This window comes from Vipera berus, assembly GCF_964194415.1.
Source record: "Vipera berus genome assembly, chromosome: 1".
NCBI classification, from domain to species: Eukaryota; Metazoa; Chordata; class Lepidosauria; order Squamata; family Viperidae; genus Vipera; species Vipera berus.
Window position 1 is genome coordinate 120,946,182 of NC_138202.1, and position 25,162 is coordinate 120,971,343.

The window sequence follows — 25,162 nt, forward strand, 5'->3', positions numbered from 1 at the left end:
CCTGAGAAAAAGGCAGAAGGTTTTAGGGTCAGGTAAAATCCAGGAGCTAGAAACTATTGCTTTGACATAGCAAAAGGCAAATGAAGACAATCCTTTATCCCTATAGAAAGCTTGTACAATACAGCGCTTAAAAACTACAAATGCAGAATATTTTAGCTCTCCCTCAGAGATATCTTATTCATTAATTGTCAGGGCCCAGCCATCAGTAGCTTTTCTGGAGAAGTGACTCTGTTGACCCAGCTAGGGCTGCTTAAAGAAATACTAAAATGAGTAATGCAATGACCATGGAGAGACTAAAGAACGAAGCAAGAGGAGCAATGAAGGTAAAGCATGGAAGACTACTAAGTGGAAATGAAGTGACTGAATATAACAAATAGGCTTGGTGGATCTGATAATTAACTAGATTAGGTTTCAGCTTTAGCTTCTGAAATTCCTAGTTGTCTGGTTGCATGTTTTACTTTCTTTGCAAGAGGGGAGAAAAACAGCATGAGAATAGTGTAAAATTTGGGGGAATGATCTCACTTAGAACCATATCCATCATTCAATTTTTCACTCCATCATTAGTCAGTTTGTTCCTGGTATCCAGCCTGCACCATCAAATTTTTACCTGCACTTCTTCCTTCCCTGTGTAAATGGACTTCCTTCCTAGTGCCCATGAATATTGCACAAATACCACATTCCACTTGCTGAGCACATCATGGTACTGAAAACCTTGCTGGTACACACTGCAATTTGTGGTCTCCAACAATCCTTATTGCCATTCCTCAAAAGGAAAGGATCAAAGGTTCCCATAAACATGAAATCCCAGGCAAGGATATCATGCAGAAGAGTAGATGAAGCACGCTCTCTTAAACAGTCATGAGACTAAGTGTCTAAAGTTCAATAAATAAACACCAGCTATTCTTCCACTTCCTGCTACCACCCCAGAAAATTTAATTCTGAAAGAAAAGCATTGCCCTTAACATTCGAGAAGGTTTACTTGCCTCTTCCTTTGTTAACCTGCTGATATTTTTCCAACTGCAAAACAGTTTAATCTTCTCTAGACAGGAGACTAATAACAACTGGCTAAGGTGTCTATGTATTCAGGTCAATATATGGCACAGCACTACCACAAGGTCTGTTCAGAAGGAGCATGGGTGCTAGTGGCTGGAATTATATTCTGTGTCTGTCCATAAGAAGGCAGCAACTCCTCTTGCTCTGCTTGCCCAAGTTCTCTTGTGGTCTGGGGCTTCTGGGAGGGTTGTGACTCAGCTGCCAATTGGACTAGACCTATGATCAGTTCAAAAGCCACTCCAGGAACAGCACGAGGAGAACAGCTTATCCCACAATGCCAGGAAAGAACCAGTGGCCATCTAGCAGCCTGCTCATACTGGCATGTGAAGTTCATTGTATTCATCACGCCCATCTTCATCGAAGTTTGGCTCTGCATCCTCTGAGTCTAGCTGCAAGTGAGAGGGAAAAGAGGAATAAGTATCCATTGTAATGCAGTGAGGAAGGCAAACATTAAATTGCTTGTTCTTCCTCTTCAAATGGTACTTGTGCGGCATACTTTATAAAGCATATTATCCATTTGACAAAAGTAAACGTGGACAATGGTCAAATAAAGATTAGTTCTCTTAGCATCTTACCGCTTTCAGTTCTCTTTCATGGAAGAAACGTGGCAACAGGTATCGCCGTAGAGGAACTGTCATGATCAGGACAAATGGGAAAGCCAATGATGCCACAGTGGATTTTACCACCCAAAGCAATACAATGCAGGCTAGTTGGATGCATGTGAAGAGATTCATTCGCCAAGTCTTCACCTGAAGGAAAAAAAGGTGTTAAAGAAATCTTGTGCACAAAAGCAACAACAAAAGAAGGTTGATAACAAAAAAAATGGATCTTGGAAATAATAATAACATCATGAAATATCAACATCTGCCTATTCCATATCCCTGGGAAGGACTCGATAGATGGATAAAAATGCCAAATCTAGTGTGAACATCTGGATGACAATAATAATAATAATAATAATAATAATAATAATAATAATAATAATAATAATAATAATAATAATAATAATAATAAAAATAATATAGGGTGCTTGAGTCCCAGTGACTCTCAGGGAAGAAAAGTATAGGAACATCAGATAGTAACTATTATTAAAACACACAGACTATATTCTTAATAAAATACCACTGTTCTTGTAATGCCATCCCAATCTCCATTCACTACTTCCACCTGCAAACATTGTTCACCTTGCCATCCAATGATTCATTCTTTACTTTCCCAATTTCCCTGAAGGGATACTACCTTGATAACATAAATGTGATCAGGGTGATGCTTGGATGGCATGAAGATAAGAAGGAGCCGTTCATATAACTGAATGCCAGTCAAAGATGTCACACCCATATACAGAAAAACGCCGAACAGCACAGCCAATGGAATCTGACGAAGAATACTTCCCATGGCAATGGAGAGACCTGCAAATAGCACAGAATGTTCCATTTTCTTTCCAAGATACCAGTTTAACTATAGTGAGAATATAAGACAATGTCTAAAATGGCACACGTAACTTTCCAAGGAATTCAGAAGAATGGAGCTGGCAGAGATATACAGATACAGTGGTACCTCAGTACTTGACTACTTCAAAACTCATCAAATTTGGTACTCAATGCATTTTGATGTGAAAATGTTGTCCTGGTACTCAGCGTTTGTTTTAGTACTTGACACACTGCAAAAGGAAGTAGGGGACAGCTGCAAAGGACAGACAGAAAGTCGACCATGCTGGGAAGGTTGCCAACATAGGAAAAGGGACAGATAGAAAGTCCTTCCCAGCTGAAATGAAGTGTCACATGGTAAGTCACATGGTTAGTTTGGTACTCATTCTTTTTAGTACTCGTGTCTCCTGGAGCCAATTAAGGATGAGTACCGAAGTACCACTGTATACATATTCATAGTTTGGAAGGCAGAAGATATGCTGATTTTATTGTTTCTATGATTCTGAGAAAATCATCTATTCAAACCTCCAACCCAACTAAAGTATGTATTAAATAGAATCATTAAACAGATGATGCTGGCCAGGCAGATTAATCTAATTTCATCAAATGAACATAATCATCACAAAGACATATTCCTCTGAGAGGACCTCACCAACAAGGCCAGCGATGAGCATTCCTGTCACACGTTGTTCTTTCACTTCCTTGATTTTTGGCTTCTCACCAGGAGCTATGGCCTTGCTCATTACAGTAAGGGCATTGACATGAGTAATGGAACGGACAGTGGCAGCTGTGAGCCAAGGCAATCCCAAAAGGGCACAAAGTCCTCCCATTGTCCCAATAAGCAGCAAATCAAGATGGAAGCCTGATCCCTTCAACAGTTTCCGTTCCTTCTTGCTGACAATCAGACTACAAAAAAGATGGCAACAGAACATGTGTGAGTTTCAAGGACATCGTAACACATCTTTGCTTTACTAAGGGAAATATAAAGAAGCCATGGTTTAAAATGTTTTGCAACAGCTTTTTTTTAGTTAGGAAAGAGATGGGGCACGTTGGTAATAAATGAAAAAGCAGAGCCAGCAATTAAGTTCTATAGTGCAGATAAAGCTTCCTGTGTGACATGCACATAGTAGTTATTGGAAGCAGATGGGAACATTCTTGTGCAATGTGGACAGTAAGAATATTTAAAATCCTCATTGCCTTAATTCTGACTTCCTCACCATTTCCAGTGAACTTTGGCATTTACTTAGGACTCGTAGGATGATAAATATGAGTAACCTAATCTATAACATAAAGGTCTGGCACTTACGTGGTGATCTGGGTTTCCATAAAGATAAGGATGAAGACCAGTAGTGCAGGAATGGCAGAAGCAAACATCATCCAGAGGGGAAAGATCTGCTGGCTTCCTAAGGGATGGATGAACCAGCCCCGTTTATCTGGGGCCGTAACTGACAGCACTGAGGGCACATTCAACTTCTGTAAGGAGAATATAACATATCAGCACACTAAATGTTAAAATTGGGATAAGATAATAGCACATATGTATACACACAGTCTCATGGTTCTGACTGACAAGAGACAAATAAAGCAGAACTCTTGAGGCTTGAAAATCCCTCAAGGAACATGTTTATTAGTTACAAAGTATCGGCACGGTCAAAACTAAAACCAAGTCTGAATGCACAAGTAACAATTTCTCATTTATAAAGTTTAATGTCCCACCCACAAAACTATGCTATCAACTGCGTTCCTCAATATACTAATTTGGCGGGCTTTTTAATGCAACGCCCAGTCCCTAATCCCAGGAGTAGCCGATGACCTTGGTTCCCATGGGACAGAAGATTATTTGGACTAACGAAGCACCTCCCTCCGTTCCATGTGGCAACTTCAAACGAGGGGAAAAAATGGCTGCAGCCAGGCTCATTTGCAAAGTTGACAGACAGATTTTTAGTTCTTAATAAACCCTAGCCTGACCTGTGTTACCATGTATGTGCATCTTTTAACTGCCTATCTTCATAACAGAAGTCAACTGGGATGAAAAGCAATTTTACATGGCTTAATTCCAAAGTTTTCCTAAGTCATCTCAATAGATAATATTTCTGTATGTATAGTTTTTAGCTTTAAATTGGTTCTGTATGTTTAATCCTAGCTTGATACATTTTGCTATAACTATGAAATCTAGATGGGAATTTTAGCTTTTAACTGCACTAAAGACGTACCTGCTTCTACAAACACAAATATCCTAACTCTCCAGGTTCATACTATAACATAGCATTTGGTGCTATTCAGAAGCCCAGACAAACAAGTAGTTGTTTGTCCTTAGATGACTCCACATTTTAACAAAACCTCCCATTGAAGCAGAGGTCAGCTGATCAATACATCACACAATATGCCTGGGACACCCTTTATTTTCTGCATGGCAGCCTTCTGAACTGAATGCTGATTAAAAGGCATAAATTCAGAGTTCTGCACACACAAGATTAACTCCAAATGGATGAATGGTTACAAAAGTTGATGGAGTTAGCAGAGATGGCCAAACTGACTGCTTTGATTAAAGAAAAAAAAAATACAATTACTTTTGTTTCTACTTGGAAACTGCTTCTGGACTTTGTGGGGAAAAAAATGAAACTTTGATTTTGGGTTTTACTGATTAATAGGTTTGTTGTTATAGAAATGGCTACTTTATAATATTATTATGTAAAAGAAAAAGTTGATGTTTGATGTTACTATCTTATTCTACGGCACCAAAGGAAGCCAGAAGTCAATGCCTTTTCCTTCTTTTTTCTCCTTGCCCTGCACTTTTCCTTTCCCTTTTTCCTCCCCTATTTTCCTACTATTTTCTTTTGCACTGTTGTATTATATATTATAAACTAATAAAAAAATTAAAAAGCAAAAAGATTAACTCCAAATGCTTAGAAAAATCAATGTATTATAGTTCCCATGAGATGGTGAATATTTCAGACATGCAACACCAACCTGTGTATACGTATCAGTAATAGTATAGTCTACCAGAACCATGACAAGTATGGAAATAGGGATTCCAAAATCTCCAATGATTCGCCGGGCCTATAGAACAAATATGGGAGATAAAAATGACAAATTGGAGATATTGTTGGGAGATCAAATCTACCTTCTGAACCCAATTTTCCCAACTTCTGAAGAAATGCTCCACATGACATAGAAGGGTGATTCTAAGCAAAAGCACATTGATGGGGCAATAATACACTTTCTGAAGGATAATGGATATATCTTTAATACTTTATGTCTTTTTATCTCTGCGTTGCCAGTTCCATAGAACTTACTTGGCCAGGTTCAAGGTTATTTATTTTGAACACTCTCCAGATTTACAACAACTCAGGAGCATTTTCACTTTTAAAATATAGTGGAAGTTGAATACCCAAATTTCTATAGAGACAGATTAAAATTGAGCATTGCAGGAGGAAGAGGAAATGCCTTTTGATTCCACAGCTATGATTTTGGCCAAGCTATCTATTAAGAAATGACACAAGGACTCAGAAAGACTACTTCATTTATTACTTTTGGGAATCCTAATTTCATTGGGAATTAGAATGAAAAATACAAATAAATCCACTGAAAGAGTTGCATAGGAGAAAATCCACAATACATTTTTACTTGGAACCAGATCTTAGGTTTACCTTTCCTCCCAAAAAACGGCTGTTCTTAAATTTGCGCATAAAAAAGGCAATGAAAAAGGTCCCCAACATGAGGATGAGGGATAGAAGGGCTGTGTTGGGTTGCATTCGGATATCAAGGACTGTAGAATCGGCAGGTAATATGCTAGAATTCAAATTTCTTTGAAGATTTGCTGGATAGAATCGCAGCAAAGGATGTTCTGCAAATATCTGGGAACACAGCATAAGGAAGAAAGGCATTTATTATTATATCACTCATTTCAGCCACAGAAACTGTAGCTGTTAAAACCTTTTATTTAGGTTTAGCATGACAGGGGTTAGTAAAAAACAGATCAAAATTAGTAAAGAACCACATGCCTACCAGTTATTTTAAACTGAATACAACAGCTGATATAAGCAGCTAATCACAAACTCTTTGGAGAAAGCTTACCTTGTACAGCTTGTAGAATGTTTCATAAATGAAGATGAGGGAGATGAGGAAGGCAAAAATCTCCTGGGTGAAGGGTGTAATGTAGCGCACTAAGAAGCTGCCTTCAGCAGCCACAATAATAACAATGAAGACAATGAGCCAGAAGCCAATCCACACCCGACCTGTCAAATACTCGATGTTCTGGCTCTGACAAAACTGGCAATAAATAAATAAAAATTGGGAGCTTAGAGACATCACCTAAGTCTGTCTTCTCACCCTGTATAGTTTCTTAGTCTATTCTCAACAAGTCCCCATAATATGATCTTACAGGTATCTATTGTTTCAAGAAGACAACAATAATTGAAGTTTATCAAAACACTGCATAAGATTGCAATGGAGACAGTATGAACTCTAATTTGTATATGGAGGAAGTTTCAAAAAACCCATAGTGGGTTACTAACCTATTTCCCAATATCCACTGTCTTATTCTATAAGCCTTACCAGGCTGCTTTGAGATAGTATTGCAGATTAATTACCCAACCTCCTTCCCTGTTTAATACAATATATAGAATGCTACCCATACGATTGCTAAGCCCACTGAAGAGAGAGACCCTCTGAGTGCAAAATTCTTGCAGGCAAAGATAGAAAACTTTCAAAGCAGCAGCAGCAGCAGCAGCAAAAACAGCCATGTTGATCGTTGATTAAGTTGTGTGGCTACAAAAATTGAATAAATATATAAACTACTGCCATACACCATTATAAAGCAACACACTGCCATCTTAGCTAAGGCAATGCATTTATCTTAAATAGTTAATTTAAGACCAGTACTCTTATCATGAGCACAATTTGCTAAAGTATGAATACACAACAATTGATAACTATTGGATCCATTTGTGGAGAGTAGGAAACTTTTTTTTTTACAATATGAATCATCACTAGCCTTAAACAGGCCAAATCTAGATGTTACTTGAGCAGCATAATAGCTTCATAAAAACATGCCAGCAGAAAAGATCAGGTCTTTGTGTAGTATGACTGTTATATGTTGTGAAGTAGAAACATCCTCATTTGTAGCTAACTTTAACGAGATAGTAAAAATGGTTTCAGCATACTTGAGAAACACTTCATACAAATCATTTCTCATACGTCTTATCTGTTCAGTATTTTAACAGCATTATTTTTACATACCTTGTAAAAAGCTTCTTCAAAGACCAGCAGGGGCCCTGAGAAACCAATGACAAGGAGTGGCTGTGCACTTAGAAGTGAAAAGAGCATGCCCACTACTGATGTGGAGATAATCAGTTCGGAAACACCCATGAGACCATCTGTTTTCTCACCTGTAAAAAGAAAACAATGTCTTTAGGATACACTGCAATGTTGCAGATATACCGTATATACTTGAGTATAAGCCGAATTTTTCAGCCCACTTTTTGGGCTGAAAAATTCCACTTCGGCTTATACTCCAGTCAACAAAAAAACTTACCGAGGACTTGTGCGCGGCCGAGGCTTTGGTGCTTCCGGGATCGCCCGCACCTCTCCCAAGCCACCGCCGTCCGAGACCTGCCGAAGTTTGGGGAGGTTTGGGGAGGTGCGCGCGCACCTCCCCAAACTCCGCGCCTTGCCTGCCTGCTTCTTTCCGCAGCGGAAAGAAGCAGGCAGGCAGGGCGCGGAGGAACGGAGACTTGCCGACGTTTGGGGAGGTTTGGGCGCCTCCCCAAACCTCGGCAGGTCTCCGTTCCTCCGCGCAGACCTGCCGACGTTTGGGGAGGTTTGGGCGCCTCCCCAAACCTCCCCAAACCTCGGCAGGTCTCCGTTCCTCCTGCCGACCTTTGGGGAGGTTTGGGCGCCTCCCCAAACCTCCCCAAACCTCGGCAGGTCTCCGTTCCTCCTGCCGACCTTTGGGGAGGTTTGGGCGCCTCCCCAAACCTCCCCAAACCTCGGCAGGTCTCCGTTCCTCCTGCCGACCTTTGGGGAGGTTTGGGCGCCTCCCCAAACCTCGGCAGGTCTCCGTTCCTCCGCGCAGACCTGCCGACGTTTGGGGAGGTTTGGGCGCCTCCCCAAACCTCCCCAAACCTCGGCAGGTCTCCGTTCCTGTTTGGGGAGGTTTGGGCGCCTCCCCAAACCTCGGCAGGTCTCCGTTCTTCCTGCCGACCTTTGGGGAGGTTTGGGCGCCTCCCCAAACCTCCCCAAACCTCGGCAGGTCTCCGTTCCTGTTTGGGGAGGTTTGGGCGCCTCCCCAAACCTCCCCAAACCTCGGCAGGTCTCCGTTCCTCCGCGCAGACCTGCCGACGTTTGGGGAGGTTTGGGCGCCTCCCCAAACCTCCCCAAACCTCGGCAGGTCTCCGTTCCTGTTTGGGGAGGTTTGGGCGCCTCCCCAAACCTCGGCAGGTCTCCGTTCCTCCGCGCAGACCTGCCGACCTTTGGGGAGGTTTGGGCGCCTCCCCAAACGTCCCCAAACCTCGGCAGGTCTCCGTTCCTGTTTGGGGAGGTTTGGGCGCCTCCCCAAACCTCCCCAAACCTCGGCAGGTCTCCGTTCCTCCGCGCAGACCTGCCGACGTTTGGGGAGGTTTGGGCGCCTCCCCAAACCTCCCCAAACCTCGGCAGGTCTCCGTTCCTGTTTGGGGAGGTTTGGGCGCCTCCCCAAACCTCCCCAAACCTCGGCAGGTCTCCGTTCCTCCGCGCAGACCTGCCGACCTTTGGGGAGGTTTGGGCGCCTCCCCAAACGTCCCCAAACCTCGGCAGGTCTCCGTTCCTGTTTGGGGAGGTTTGGGCGCCTCCCCAAACCTCCCCAAACCTCGGCAGGTCTCCGTTCCTCCGCGCAGGCCTGCCGACCTTTGGGGAGGTTTGGGCGCCTCCCCAAACCTCCCCAAACCTCGGCAGGTCTCCGTTCCTGTTTGGGGAGGTTTGGGCGCCTCCCCAAACCTCCCCAAACCTCGGCAGGTCTCCGTTCCTCCGCGCAGACCTGCCGACCTTTGGGGAGGTTTGGGCGCCTCCCCAAACGTCCCCAAACCTCGGCAGGTCTCCGTTCCTCCTGCCGACCTTTGGGGAGGTTTGGGCGCCTCCCCAAACCTCCCCAAACGTCGGCAGGTCTGCGCGGAGGAACGGAGACCTGCCGAGGTTTGGGGAGGTTTGGGGAGGCGCCCAAACCTCCCCAAACAGGAACGGAGACCTGCCGAGGTTTGGGGACGTTTGGGGAGGCGCCCAAACCTCCCCAAAGGTCGGCAGGAGGAACGGAGACCTGCCAAGGTTTGGGGAGGCGCCCAAACCTCCCCAAAGGTCGGCAGGAAGAACGGAGACCTGCCGAGGTTTGGGGAGGTTTGGGGAGGCGCCCAAACCTCCCCAAACGTCGGCAGGTCTGCGCGGAGGAACGGAGACCTGCCGAGGTTTGGGGAGGCGCCCAAACCTCCCCAAAGGTCGGCAGGAGGAACGGAGACCTGCCGAGGTTTGGGGAGGTTTGGGGAGGCGCCCAAACCTCCCCAAAGGTTGGCAGGAGGAACGGAGACCTGCCGAGGTTTGGGGAGGTTTGGGGAGGCGCCCAAACCTCCCCAAAGGTCGGCAGGAGGAACGGAGACCTGCCGAGGTTTGGGGAGGTTTGGGGAGGCGCCCAAACCTCCCCAAAGGTCGGCAGGAGGAACGGAGACCTGCCGAGGTTTGGGGAGGTTTGGGGAGGCGCCCAAACCTCCCCAAAGGTCGGCAGGTCTGCGCGGAGGAACGGAGACCTGCAGAGGTTTGGGGAGGTTTGGGGAGGCGCCCAAACCTCCCCAAAGGTCGGCAGGAGGAACGGAGACCTGCCGAGGTTTGGGGAGGCGCCCAAACCTCCCCAAAGGTCGGCAGGTCTGCGCGGAGGAACGGAGACCTGCCGAGGTTTGGGGAGGTTTGGGGAGGCGCCCAAACCTCCCCAAAGGTCGGCAGGAGGAACGGAGACCTGCCGAGGTTTGGGGAGGCGCCCAAACCTCCCCAAAGGTCGGCAGGAGGAACGGAGACCTGCCGAGGTTTGGGGAGGCGCCCAAACCTCCCCAAAGGTCGGCAGGAGGAACGGAGACCTGCCGAGGTTTGGGGAGGCGCCCAAACCTCCCCAAAGGTCGGCAGGAAAAACGGAGACCTGCCGAGGTTTGGGGAGGTTTGGGGAGGCGCCCAAACCTCCCCAAAGGTCGGCAGGTCTGCGCGGAGGAACGGAGACCTGCCGAGGTTTGGGGAGGCGCCCAAACCTCCCCAAAGGTCGGCAGGAGGAACGGAGACCTGCCGAGGTTTGGGGAGGTTTGGGGAGGCGCCCAAACCTCCCCAAAGGTCGGCAGGAGGAACGGAGACCTGCCGAGGTTTGGGGAGGTTTGGGGAGGCGCCCAAACCTCCCCAAAGGTCGGCAGGAGGAACGGAGACCTGCCGAGGTTTGGGGAGGTTTGGGGAGGCGCCCAAACCTCCCCAAAGGTCGGCAGGAGGAACGGAGACCTGCCGAGGTTTGGGGAGGTTTGGGGAGGCGCCCAAACCTCCCCAAAGGTCGGCAGGTCTGCGCGGAGGAACGGAGACCTGCAGAGGTTTGGGGAGGTTTGGGGAGGCGCCCAAACCTCCCCAAAGGTCGGCAGGAGGAACGGAGACCTGCCGAGGTTTGGGGAGGCGCCCAAACCTCCCCAAAGGTCGGCAGGTCTGCGCGGAGGAACGGAGACCTGCCGAGGTTTGAGGAGGTTTGGGGAGGCGCCCAAACCTCCCCAAAGGTCGGCAGGAGGAACGGAGACCTGCCAAGGTTTGGGGAGGCGCCCAAACCTCCCCAAAGGTCGGCAGGAGGAACGGAGACCTGCCGAGGTTTGGGGAGGCGCCCAAACCTCCCCAAAGGTCGGCAGGAGGAACGGAGACCTGCCGAGGTTTGGGGAGGCGCCCAAACCTCCCCAAAGGTCGGCAGGAGGAACGGAGACCTGCCGAGGTTTGGGGAGGTTTGGGGAGGCGCCCAAACCTCCCCAAAGGTCGGCAGGAGGAACGGAGACCTGCCGAGGTTTGGGGAGGCGCCCAAACCTCCCCAAAGGTCGGCAGGAGGAACGGAGACCTGCCGAGGTTTGGGGAGGTTTGGGGAGGCGCCCAAACCTCCCCAAAGGTCGGCAGGAGGAACGGAGACCTGCCGAGGTTTGGGGAGGTTTGGGGAGGCGCCCAAACCTCCCCAAAGGTCGGCAGGAGGAACGGAGACCTGCCGAGGTTTGGGGAGGTTTGGGGAGGCGCCCAAACCTCCCCAAAGGTCGGCAGGAGGAACGGAGACCTGCCGAGGTTTGGGGAGGTTTGGGGAGGCGCCCAAACCTCCCCAAAGGTCGGCAGGAGGAACGGAGACCTGCCGACGAGCCGCGGCCACACAGGGTATTCCTGTGTATTCAGGCTTGCAAAATGGCGGATCGAGCCTCTGCTGGCGGCAGAGGCTTGCAGAACGGCGGATCGGCTTATACTCGAGTCAATAACTTTTTCCAGTTTTGGGGGGTGAAATTGGGGGTCTCGGCTTATACTCGAGTCGGCTTATACTCAAGTATATACGGTAAATATCCATACAGTTTTTCCCCCCCACACACATCTGGGGTTTAAAGAAAAAAAATATTTTTCTCTCAGTTGCCACTGCTAATGAGTCCTTACATACATATCTATTCTACTATTACACCTGCATTCTGGAATAGATTATATACGGTCTACAGTTGCATCCGAAAATGGACACACACACAGAAACACACACTCCTCTGGCTAGGTTCTTATATCACACTAAGTCTGATTTATTTACCGTAAGCACAACTTGTTGAATAATCTATTATTGCCTGGGTCTCTATACTATGTTATGATTAATGGCTAACAAACCCGAATGGTTAGACTCATATAAAAGCCAAACCAAATAAACAATGTTATGGCTTAATGCAATATATGAACCTATCTGTGCATAATTCTCATGGCCAAACAACTGATATTCAATCTGTCCCAGAAAGATCTCTACTGGCTCTGAAGAGGACTAAAAACAACTAGTTACTTATGAGTAACTGTGATTTTACAGTGGTCATCTGTGAATTCAGTATAGGGGAAGCCCTCCAACCCGACAGGAGAAAGGCTAGCTACACTCCGGTGTCTAGCCCAAGCTACCAGCATCCGAAGTCCAAAAGCACCAACTAAGAACAACAGTGAACAGCGTGTTTGGAACATTGATCTTCTCTTCTTTATTTTGAAACTGATTTCCTGGAAAAGATCCCCAAGAAGCAAAAAATCCTCCGAAAGTGAGAAGGAAGGGAACTATAACCCCACTCTTCCATAGAAGGAAGGAGCGATTTAATTTTTACGGGGGACAGAAATACATTGAAATGGATTATGTAAAGTTACAATCTGGATAAAACTGAAAACTATGGAAATTGTCAAGATTTTCCATTTGAAAGAATATTGATGAAATTATAAGAAAATATTTTTTTTTCCATTTTGGAGGTTAGAAAATAAACAGCTACTGACATCTAGTGATGAATCAGAGGATAGAACTGCAGCTGCCCTGCCTCAGAAATTGGCAAGAAACACAGAAATAGAGCACAACTTGTTCCTTTGATCCACAGTGACTCTCAGCTAAACAGAGAACAGCTGGGAACAGAGGAAAGAAAATATATTGGGCTATCTTTCACAGAATGAGATATACAATTGTTATAAAAATGGCTGACCTTCTTGGATTATAAAGATTTACTAAGCTGTGATATCTGAGTTTAAGAATCATCTGCATAGAAAGAAAAACCTTAATTTTTGGCTATCTTTCTAGGGGGAAACTATTGGATTGTTTTAAGTGATTGAACATTTTGGACTGTTCATAAAGATAAGAACTATATAAGACTATGGTGTTTGGAACTTAGGACTGGTTGGGTTGATGAAAATGGAGGTTGCATACACAGTAGTGGCAGGAAACCACACTCAATATTCTTTTCTAAAAACTCCAGTCTGGAATACGAGATATCTGCAAGAGTAGTACTTCAAGACAAGACAAATATTTTCCAGGCGGAAATGCATGCTATGTTGCAATTAATTTGAAAGACAATTGTCTCAAATCCTGATGAGATTAAAAATAATTTTGATGACATAAATGAGCACATCTTTGACCTAAGCTCAATTTAAAAACTCTCAGAAAATGATGACAAAGAATGAACAAATAAATCAGAGAATAGAACAAAAACCAGAGGAAAGCAAATTAAAGATGGAAGCTACAAACAAAGAAAATCACAGTAACACAGACCAAGAAAAATCTGCAGGATTCTGCTATAATATCAGAAACGAAAAGACATTCTATTTTTCAGGATTTCAAAACAAAGCTGAGGATAAGAAAGAAGATTTGACAAAATGGACTATTAAGCTGTCAGGAGAACCACTAGAGTTTGGGAGACAAAAAATGAAAAGAGAAATTGAGGGAGAAGGAAAGTGGAAGCTTTTATAAATGGGCGAAATTCCACCTCAAAAGTGCTTCACTCAATTTGTCTTTCCGATCTTTAACAACACTTATAAAAATACAGGAAGAACCTTGGCAAAAGATGAAGGCGAGAGCCAGAGTCAGGAGAGATGATTTGACCTACCAGATGGAGTAGTACATGATTAAACACTTGTTTGAATATGGTTAAAAGAATAGTTACATTTTGGATATGAATGGGTTCTATAGCAAGATAGATGTGATTTATATGTAATATAATATTTTTTGTGTGATATGGGAAATGTAAAAATAATGGGATGATTTAGATGAATGAAATGTTTTGGACATTCTAATGTAATCAACTTGGAAAAAATTATAACTGACAACTAATGTTTTGAATACTGAGGGGAAATTAAGCTTGAATAAGAATAGGTGAGAGCCAGACACAAGAGACATGATTTGAACGTCTAGATGGAGTACTATATGACCAAACACTTGTTTGAATATGGTTAAAAGAATAGTTAAATTTTAGATATGAATGGGTTTTACAATAAGAGAGATGTGATTTATAAGTAGTATATAGTATTTCTTTACAATATGGGAAAAGAAAAAATATTGGGATGATTTAAATGTATGAAACATTTTAGATATTTAAATGTAATCAATTTTGTGAAAATTATAATTAACAAGAAATGTTTTGAATATGGAGGGGAAATTAAGCTTAAATAAAAATTCTGAAAACAGGACCTATTATATAAGATGACCTTTTGCAAATGCAACTGTAAAATAAGCTGATTTGAAAAGGTGCTACATACTGATGTTACTGTTATTTGTACAAATACTAGAAAAATGTTTATATTCAACTTTGTATGTATTGAAAGTATTAAGAACTATATTTGTTCAATGTTGATAAAAGGAGAATATTATTGGAAGAAGAGAGGATCAAGGAAAGGTATTTTAGTTATATGTTGATTATGAAATCATAGAAATTAACTATTATTGATTGTTGTTAAATTTATGAACTCAGACAACACATTGTTTATTAAGCACTAAAGATTGTTATTGTAAAAAAATCAATATATATATATATATATGTGTGTGTGTGTGTGTGTGTGTAATTTTTTTTTGCCTTGCTAACAAAGAATAGCAAGCCAAAAAAAAAAATTACACAAATATGAGCTGCCACTGCTGTGGCTACTGCCTGTAGATGGCCTTGGGTTAGGCTGAAACAGGAAATAAGATTTGTCCCGTGTTTGGGACCTAAAGCAAGTGCATTCTAAATACTTAAGAATATGACAACTTGACTGTCAGATTTTGAACTTATTCAGCCAGACAAAATCATACGGTGAACAAACTACGGTGATTGCCTATCTACTTCCAGGTGAACTCAGTGCAGTGGTACCTACCTTTAAATTCTTTAATCAGAGGTGGATAACCTTTTTTCTTTCAACAGCCCCATTCTTTTGGGAATAATCTGTAGATAGTGTATGTCCATGGAGGGACTTAAGCAGTGGGAGATGGTTAAAGCCAGTACTCTAAAGGGCTACACATAACTCTGTTTTCCATTTTGTTGCCCCTTTTTAATCTCTTCCCCATTCTCCATTCCAACAAAAATGTTCTTGCCAGAGGAATAATTTGTTTACAGAAATTTTATGATTGTTAAAATTTACTTATTTGTCTGTTTGTTTGTTTGTTTGTTTGTTTGTTTATAAAATTATTGGCTGCCCATCTTATCTCAGGGTAACATTAAACTGGATTACATATATGTATTCCTTGGCCTCTACACCTTGATCACTATTCTAATTCTCCTTCATTTGTGTATAAGAAGAGATTGAAATTGACTTCTCTTGTTTGCTGCCCTTATCCTTTCCCAGTTTGGACTCCTAGGTTGTTTGCTAATGAAAATTCCATTGTAGCAACATAAGGAGGGATAGAGTTTTTGTGGTTGCCATAGAAGATGAGACATGCAGTAGACTAGAAAGCCCTAGAGCCAGGCAGGGGTGAAAGAGATCAAAGCCAAGCTCATCTGAATGCAGCAAGAGCCAAATGGAGCCTGTCCACTAGACTAGCACAGACACATGAACCAATCCCAGTCACTCAGCTAATAGAAGCAAAATGTTAACCTCCTGCTCAACATCTTGGGTAGCACAGAAAGACAGGAACCAGCTTGAGCAGAAAATGTGTGGGGAAGTGGGAGATGAGGAAAAAGGAGGGCGGACTTGTTACCTAGCAGTCCCCCAAAGGTGATGGCAGGAGAGAGAGCAGCGAAGTAGATGAATAGCACGGCTGCGAGGCACTGGCTGTGCAGGGCATCTCTGAGGTCACTCAGATACTTGGGGTACCTGCGCTTTATGTCCCGCACCAAACCACCAAAGAAAATGCCGGTGCGCTTCAGAGGGTCATCCTCCTCCTCCTCGCCCTCTTCTTCTTCTTCAGCTTTCACCTCACATAGCTCTGGAAGGCAAAAATAGAAGAGCAGGGAAATGGTCAGAGGCGCTGAAGCAAGACACCTTTCCACACTAATATCCTACTGTATGTAGTCAGACAGGTGCTCGCATCAAATTTTCTTTTATTTATTTCTACTATTTGCCACAAAGTCTGCCTTCAACATCTACTTTGTTACTGCATCAATTTTTAATAGTGTTACTGACAGGTCAAGAGTATGTCATATCTCACCCATTCTATTCTAGCCACAGTATGAATCAGAGGAATTAGATACAATAGGCAAAGGCAGAAGAGACCTTTAGATTCCTGAAAGTTTGTTTCTTTGAGGGACTTCTTCTGCTCCCGCTCTCTTCTCTTCTTCAGCAGCACTTTCTGGAAGGTGGCAATTGATCTGAGCAAATCTTTCCCTTCTACTTCTGATGGAGGAATGACAATGCTGCAGTCTAGGAACTCATTGATGGCATTAAGCAGATCTTGGCGGTCATCTGCCAGGTAAGCGGCTTCATGGAAATGCTATAAACCAATGGGAGAATATGGTGAGACACAGATAACATCTTTATACCTGCCTCTGCCCACCCTAATATTACCAGTTGGTAGTGTAGTCCCCAGCTCAAGATATAGCCCTCAGTTCATTTTCAGTGGAACAGTACAGTTGCCTTTAATTGACATTTTGTTCCCATTTTGTCTTTTGGGGAAAATGTGTGTTTGTGCATGTATGCCTATGCATACACATGCATTTGTTTAAAATATTATTAAAGTTCTTCTATAGTCTTTAACTTCAGTGCACAAGCAATTCAATATACGGTAATCTTGATTCCAGTAAGTGGACAATTCATGTATTGACACTAAAACATTATTTGGCGCTGAGGTAAAATACGTGATCTCCCAGTTGTTGCTGAACTCTAGTCTCCAGCAGCCCCAGTCAATTTATCAATAACAAGGAATGTTAGGAATTACAGCTCTGCAATGTCTAGGATGATACTGATTTCTCATCTCTGTTTTAACAGTCCTTTCACACAGTATTAACCTAATAAGGTTCATATTCAGTTGCTAAGCATGATCTTGTTATGTGGTAGTTTAATTTTTCTGGTTTATCTTAAAAAAATTTAAGCGCTCTGTTTTAAATCATGGGGTGGGAGAGGGAGGCAGTAATTTTTTCTTTGTTTTAAAACAAGATAGAACATCTATTCTCTCATAAATACAGTGAGATTTGATATAAGATTAAACATTTAGAAAAACTGTAAAACTTGTGGTCAGTTTGGTAGTACCTTTACATCAAATAAAGCAGGCTACTTCAGAATTAATGAGCAACATTTTGAGCAGGTAGAAAAAAACTTTTAGAAATTTTAATACTGGCAGGAGAGAACTGAGACAGTGATCCTGGGATTTAAGAATTACTCCCTTTTCACTACTACAGTTTAATTACATTAAACAGAAGTGTGGATAAATTATTACTAAAAGATTCATCCACATGAAAAACATTGCTGAAGGCAAATAGGAGGACAGAGTTCATGCACAACAGATGCTATAAAAATGCTGGATCAATTGCTCAACAGGCCAGACAGGAAATGGGGTGAAATATACTTCTTGTCACTATAGTTTACTTTTCAACTTCTCCTGTTAGAACCTTGTGAATATTTGGAAGGATAATTTTCACACAAAACTTACAGTTGAGTAGGAAAGTAGAAACTAAAATATAGCTGCAGCTCTAAGCCAGCTTTTTTTTTTTTTGAAAATAAATTTCATCAAAAATTAATGCTATCAAAATCTCTGTCCAAAATCAAGGCCATCAAAATCTCCAGGTAAGTTTAACTTGGAAAAGGTAGGGAGGTTAATATAGAATGTATCGTTGTTGTTTTCTGAAATCTAACATGTAGGACATTTTTTGTTCTTCCATACTCTTCACTTTTGCCCTTGACATGTAGTTTATGTCACTCCATACACCCTTTCATGTGACCAACATCTCCATTTACGCTTGAGCTTGAGCCTGAACGAAAAGCCAGTTCTTTACCTTGTCTGACATGAGAGTAGAGATTGAACGTCCAATCTCATGGTAATCCACATTAGACTGTCTTGGCCCGAGCAAAACAAAGATGAAACGAACAGGAATCGGAACTTCCAGAACTGATTCCAGGAACACAGCTTCATTTAAACGGACAAAAGCCATTGATGGTTGTTCAAGAAATTCAACACAACCTATGAGGAGATGAAGAATAAAACCAGAGATATTAGATCAGTGTAGAATTTACAAGTATGTCCCAGATAGGGAAGTCTAGGCAGAAAGCGTTCAGCATAGACAGATTCATGTTACATTTAGTGATACCTTACTGCTTCAATTGCTGTTAATACAACATTTGTGACTGATATAAGCAGCTCAAGTTCAGAGCTGGCAGTTACTGTGTCCTTTTTTTGTGAAAGATATATCAAGATTGAATTTAAAAATAATAATCTTCATCAGTGTGCAACTCTATTTTGATCCAAAAACAAATGTAATGAAGCCAATTCAGAAATTTCATCGCCCCCCCCCACTCCATAAATACAGGTAACCAAGAAGGAACAGAACCTATGTCAATCTTAGTTTTTCTCAGTTAAGAATTTCAGGTTGAGAAGCTAAGATTTCAGAATGATCTCATAGTTAATAAATAACTAGCCAAAGTCTTACTATATCAATGGAACACAAGCTGAGCCACAGCAGTTAAGAAAACACACACATAGAGAGATCGATAATGCTTGTATTCTGGCTCTAACCATGATGCTTTTGGTCAGGCATGAGGACCACTCGGAGGCTCCAACTGGTACAGAATGCAGCTGCAAGAGTTGTGTTGGGAGTCTCCCGATACTCCCATGTTACACCTCTACTCCGTGAGCTGCATTGGCTCCCAGTTGTCCTCCGGGTAAGATTCAAGGTGCTGGTAATGGTTTTCAAAGCCCTACATGGCATGGGTCCGGAGTACCTTAGGAATCACCTGCTGCCAGCGTCAACGTCCCTCCGTCCAGTGCGCTCCCACAGAGAGGGCCTCCTAAGGGTTCCGCCGTTCGGAGAATGCCGTCTGGTGGCTCCCAGAGGGAGGGCGTTCTCTGTGGGCGCGCCTGACCTATGGAACTGTTTATCGGTTGAGCTCCGGATGGCTCCCGACCTTTGCTCCTTCCGACGCGACCTAAAAACATATCTGTTTGAGCAATCCGGTCTGGTCTGACGGGTTCTGTTGTAATTATTGTTTTAAGGTAACTATCTTCTGCATTTGGGCAAAATTAGGGTTTAATTTGTTTTCAATATCTGTATTTGTGCATTCTGTTATTTATGTCACTGTTCACTGCCCTGAGTCCTTAGGGAGAAGGGCGGTATACAAATCAAATCAAATCAAATCAAATCAAATCAAATAAATAATCAAATAAATAAATAAATAAATAAATAAATAAATAAATAAATAAATAAATAAATAAATAAAATGGTGGGACTATGCTTAGCTTCCTAAATCAAATCAAATAAATAAATAAATAAATAAATAAATAAATAAATAAATAAATAAATAAATAAATAAATAAATAAATAAATAAATAAATAAAATGGTGGGACTATGCTTAGCTTCCTAGCAGGGGTCCTGTTTCTATATCTTATGCAGTAAGCCAGTGGTAATGCTGCTACTACTGTCAGTAAATGATTGTGGTTTCTTTTATGTACTGTCTTTCCCTCCTTTTGTTTAGTTACTTTGATATGAACAAAGTGCTACTTATTGGCCTCTGTACTGGTAATCTACAAGACTGTTCTATTTTATTTTATTGGTGTATATTTATGTACTGCTCCAATATTGCCTGGCTCTGAACAGGTTATACACATCCCAGAATAGAATAAAACCAAAATATAACAGCATATACATAATTGGAAATGCTACAGCTCCCCTAATTCCATGAACCTTTCTCAAAATCTTTGTACTGCACTTTGATGTAGGATTCCTTACCAACAAGCACTACGGTGGCCTCAGCATCATCAGGAATCTTCTCCATCAATTTGATGTATTTGCCACGATGTCCCTCAGTGCTGTGAAGGTGCATGTTTTTCTGTCCCAACAGGAAATATCCAAATTAGCTGGTGGCTAGAGTAGCCCTTGACTTTGTGAAATGTATAAGCTACAAACTAGTTACTAAGGCCCTACAAGGTACAGACTTTAACCCCTTACTTTTCTACATGTTTATTTAAGGTAAGTTAAAGACTGTTCCATTATATCCCCCTTACACATTCATGGATTTGTTAATTAATTAATATATCACTTCAATTTATTCTCAGGACCATTATATTATACTAATTACTTTCTTTAATTTAATGACCTACTTTCTCCATATACTCATATTCTTGATTAAGTCATTTCTCCAACATCTTCTTATTCCGTCTCCATGACTAGCAGAAGCAGAATAAATTATGGAAGGCCCTGAAATATGCACAATTTCACACTAGTGGTAAAATCCAGGTTTTATTCGATACAAGCTTTTTAAAAACTGTTTTGTTTGTTTTCAGTGCACACATACCAGTTCATAATTCATATACTTACTTTTCTTGAACTTACACGCCACTGTAAATTAGTTTTAATTTAAATTAGTAAATTACAGATCAATTCAATCTGATCCTGTAATGGGCAGAAAGAGTAACCTTGAGAAACAGGAGGAAGAGCCACTACCAAGATACGGTCAAATAAAAGAAATCTGAGTGCGAGTCTGAAACAGTAAGCTGAGAAAATATCTCATACAAGACCCCTCTTAGTTCTCAATAGGATAAAGGGATGAACAGGGGAAACACATTCAGACAATCTTTGTAATGAATTTACTACTTGTAATAAAAATAGTATTAGCCTCTATGACTTAGGTAACTTAGCCTGGTCTAACTTGAAGGGTTGACATATCCTTTTTTAAACTCACCTCTCTGTACTCAGGGTCATGGATGTGTGGTTCTGTCATCTCAATCCTCTCTTCTCCCATCAATGGCACGCAAGTGTCAATTGTGTGATTGTGATTGAGATGATGATTTCCCACTACAGAATTCAGGCTGGAATTGGAATGGTTCCGGGGGAAGAACGCCTCCTTCTCATCATTAGGGTGGCTGAGGAAATAATACGGATATTATTATATTATATATTATATATTATTATATATTATATATATTATATATATTATTATTATATATTATATATTATTATAGCTAAAAAAATGTGGCCTAATTTCTCTGGCTAAACAGTTGCTCTTCAAATAGCTGTCCTAAAACCTGACTGAAGTGAAGAAAAACCATTGTTCACTCTTGCTGTATCCATAAGAAGCAAATCTCTGCTCATCTACCTTCCAGCTCCCCAATGTATTATAAAATTCTGGTTTTCCTGCATGTATGTAGATTTGCTAGAACTTCTTAGGTGTGATATTTTTCCAGTTTCAGGCTAGCCAGCACATCTGTACATCCTCTCTTCAATAACTTCTTTAAGGAATCACCAAAAAGTTATCTTCTTGTCTTCGACTGTGTCTTATCATCCCCAAGACCTTGCTTAATCTTTAGGATCTAAATTTTTGTACTGTGTCACAGTTACTTATACTTTAGTAGTTCTTCCTCCTCTATTATATCTTTATCCACAATTCCAATTAACTGTATGTTTAGATTCACCATTTTACATCATTTTACCTATGCTTGAGCAGCAGGGCCCTCAGGACATTGGCTCTGTCTTCAGCCTTGATCTGATCTGAGATTATCATAGTTTCAACCACCAGATGAGCAATGCCTGGTAATGTTGTTTGCTCCAGGTCCAACAAAACAGCTCCTGAGATAACAAAAAGCAAAACACAAAACCAATAATGGAAGGGCATGGGAATTATTTCACAGTGAAAAATTTTCTCAAGCAGATTGTCTCCTTTTATTCTATTTTTTTTCTTCAGGCAAAAATACCAAATTCTTACTAAGTTAGCAGCATATCTGCAAAATACGCAGTTAAAGGCTTTGAGAAGTATTGTCCACTCATACAAATGTATATATCTTGTGAAAAAGATAAATAAAAGCAAAGCCAACATTTAATGGTTTAATCTATCATTAATACATTTAATGATTTAGTGTCCTTTTCTTGTTCCATAATTATACTTTATGTTACATTCTGCCATAGGACTAGGTTGATAATGACTACAACCACTGATTATTTTCTCCTTTTTATGAATAAGTTTATTTCAATCCTAAAAATTCTCTCCTTCGGCTTAAGTAAAATATCTTCCTTTAGTGTATTCCTGCCTAAGAGGCAACAATACATGTTTCAAGCCAAATCCTAACTTCATCAGAGTTACTCACCATGGGCAATAGTCTTCCTGAGCTCTAAAAGGCTGCGAAAAGAGAGTGAGGCAACGTGAGGTTTTCCCCAGCGTGCCGTATCCTCTTCTACATCCTCCTCGAATTTGATCCAACGTGCCGTCTCCTTCCAGTGCATGTCCTGGTTTTTATCCACTACTAATTCATTCAGCTCCACAAAAACCTAAGGAAAAGCATGACAGTTAAACTCCAGTACACTACCCTGTTTTCTGCTATTAGTTTATAAGAATGGCATCCCTAACTGCCATTATAAGGATGCTGCAGGGAAGAGGTAGTGAGTGCCCTTTAGCTCTGCCCTGATAATACCAGAAATTCTGTAAATGACACATGCTTAACAGCATCCAAAGTATAATTCAAGAGGAAATGAGAGTTATTGCCTATGTCCTCATGCCAGTTCAGTCACTCAGATCTTAGCCACCTCCTGAATGGATAACTGCAATGCACTCTATATGGGGCCAGGCTACCTTTGAAGAGTATTTGGAAGCTTCAGCTGCCTTAAAATGTGCCAGTGTGGGCATTTATGGGACATCTCTGCTTTGCAAGTTGCACTGACTACCAGGATGCTGGCAGGTAGCTTTAAAACCCTTCATGGTTTGAAGCTAGGTTAATTATAAGAGCTACTGTCCCCAGTGGAGTCTACCCATCCTATTAGATCTGGCAGGAGAGGCATCTCCAAGTCCCAATCACAAGACAGTGCCATCTGGCGGAAGCCAGGAAGAGGATTTTTTCTGCCATGGCACTTGTCCTTTGGAACATCTTCCTCCCAAGAATAGGCTTGCCCTGATTCTTCTGGCCATTCCCAAGGCATTAAAAACTTGCTGTCAAACCTGAGGCCCCAATAGTTTGGGTGAGCCAGTTTCTTGACTGTGGGATGTTGTGATAGTTTGTCTTTGCTATTTTATAGTACTTGTTTTTAATTATTGGCTTTGTTTTTATTCTGTTTTAAATGTTAAGCCATCGCCATCCAGAATCATGTGTGAGATAGGTGGCCTTATAAATGTGTTAAATATATAAATAAGTAATATGTACTGAGAATATGCATAAGGTAAGAGAAGGTAGGCTAGATTCAAATCCTAAATAGTCTGTAAAAGGAATATATAATCTCTTCCAATAGTGTGTTGGAGAGTTGCATTCTAAAAATTAGAGGATGAGGCTAGAATAAAAAGCTAAATTTGATTCTACAACAGTTATATCTATTGCTAATTAAAATTAAATAAAGCTGATACTGTATTACAATCCTCTAAGTATGCATTTAATAATTCTCTCTTCACATAAAATATTGTAATTTTCAAATCACTTTGAGGGATACTTTCTGGAGTCATTCTTGGCTCTTCGACTCCAGGTTGTACATTTCCAATTTATAACTGTAATTTTCCAGGCCATTTTCCCTCCCTGAACATGGTCTTCTTTTATTACTGAAGAACCAAATAGCAAAAATTAGACTGGGACTACCTGTCTATATCCTAAAGCAATAACCTTGGTTACTAGGCTTACACTAATTCCTAGAGACCAATCTTATCATCTCTATTATCCCTGCTCTTATTCGAAAATTATTTACCAGCAAGCAATAAACTGAACAATGCATGAAGGTACTGGTGCTATACATTCAAAAGGAAACGCCATTACGGTACCTCATGTGGTTTTCGGTCAAGTTTCTTTTTTTTCTTCTTTTTCTTGAAAGATTGTGAGGACAAAGATGTTTTGCTGGACCTGTTGATTTGGCTCCGGGATGGCTTCTTAACTAGATGTCTCCTAACTCCTGGATTATCTTCAAAACGGTGGCCTGGAATAACAGCAGTTTAGTATTTTATGGGTACATAAAACACAAATGTCCTTCTATGACGAAAGCTACATGAATGCCATAAGTGCTCCACAGAAACACAAATCTTTGTTAATGAGTATAAAACTCAGGGCTCACAAAATGCAGTTTCCATTTTAAATGCTCCATTTCCCAGGAATGCATTGATATAGAAATATGTAGCTTTTGTAATGCATAATAAAAACTCAAAAGAAATCTGTTTCCTAGCACTGGCACCGGGTAACTATTGAATGCAGACTAAATTATAAAAATATATAAAGATATATTACTTATTTTTATGAGTCACAAAATACCATTTTTTAGAGCTAAATCTGAAAAAATCCATCAGTTCATTTTACCCAGTACCTCCTACACTGTTTAGCAATATGCTCAGTAGAATCTTCCCACCCAGACTAACTTTGTTGAGAGCTGAATTTGGAGATTTTCCATATGCAAAACATTACGATGAGCATTTGATGTTCATTTAAAGAAATTGATATTGCAATAGAGGAATCCAACAAAAGCTCATTTTTCAAAATTATTTCCCAATACAAAGAGGTGCAATTACAAGTGTTTGGCAAAACACTATTTAAAAAGTGCTATGTATAAGAATTGTCATGTGTTCCCTGAAGCATAGCAGAACCTCTATTCCTTTGCTGTTTTGCTGGGTGCTA

The 25,162-nt window shown here is 41.6% G+C and overlaps 1 protein-coding gene across 1 annotated transcript in view; it reads right to left on the reverse strand.

Annotated features, from left to right (window-relative positions):
- Window positions 1-431: 431 nt before the first annotated feature.
- Window positions 432-25,162, reverse strand: part of SLC4A3 (solute carrier family 4 member 3) — a 55,906-nt gene continuing 31,175 nt past the window's right edge. The window contains exons 7-23 of the mRNA XM_081314435.1: window positions 24,322-24,473; window positions 22,673-22,853; window positions 22,022-22,157; window positions 21,274-21,454; window positions 20,322-20,421; window positions 18,374-18,558; window positions 16,659-16,875; window positions 16,144-16,371; window positions 7,722-7,870; window positions 6,558-6,752; window positions 6,131-6,337; window positions 5,451-5,540; window positions 3,787-3,953; window positions 3,133-3,386; window positions 2,293-2,462; window positions 1,629-1,802; window positions 432-1,442 (exon numbers count right to left, since the gene is read on the reverse strand). Coding sequence (XP_081170561.1) covers window positions 1,365-1,442; window positions 1,629-1,802; window positions 2,293-2,462; window positions 3,133-3,386; window positions 3,787-3,953; window positions 5,451-5,540; window positions 6,131-6,337; window positions 6,558-6,752; window positions 7,722-7,870; window positions 16,144-16,371; window positions 16,659-16,875; window positions 18,374-18,558; window positions 20,322-20,421; window positions 21,274-21,454; window positions 22,022-22,157; window positions 22,673-22,853; window positions 24,322-24,473 — 2,864 coding nt within the window. The 3' untranslated portion in view covers window positions 432-1,364. The remainder of the gene's footprint in view (window positions 1,443-1,628; window positions 1,803-2,292; window positions 2,463-3,132; window positions 3,387-3,786; window positions 3,954-5,450; window positions 5,541-6,130; window positions 6,338-6,557; window positions 6,753-7,721; window positions 7,871-16,143; window positions 16,372-16,658; window positions 16,876-18,373; window positions 18,559-20,321; window positions 20,422-21,273; window positions 21,455-22,021; window positions 22,158-22,672; window positions 22,854-24,321; window positions 24,474-25,162) is intronic.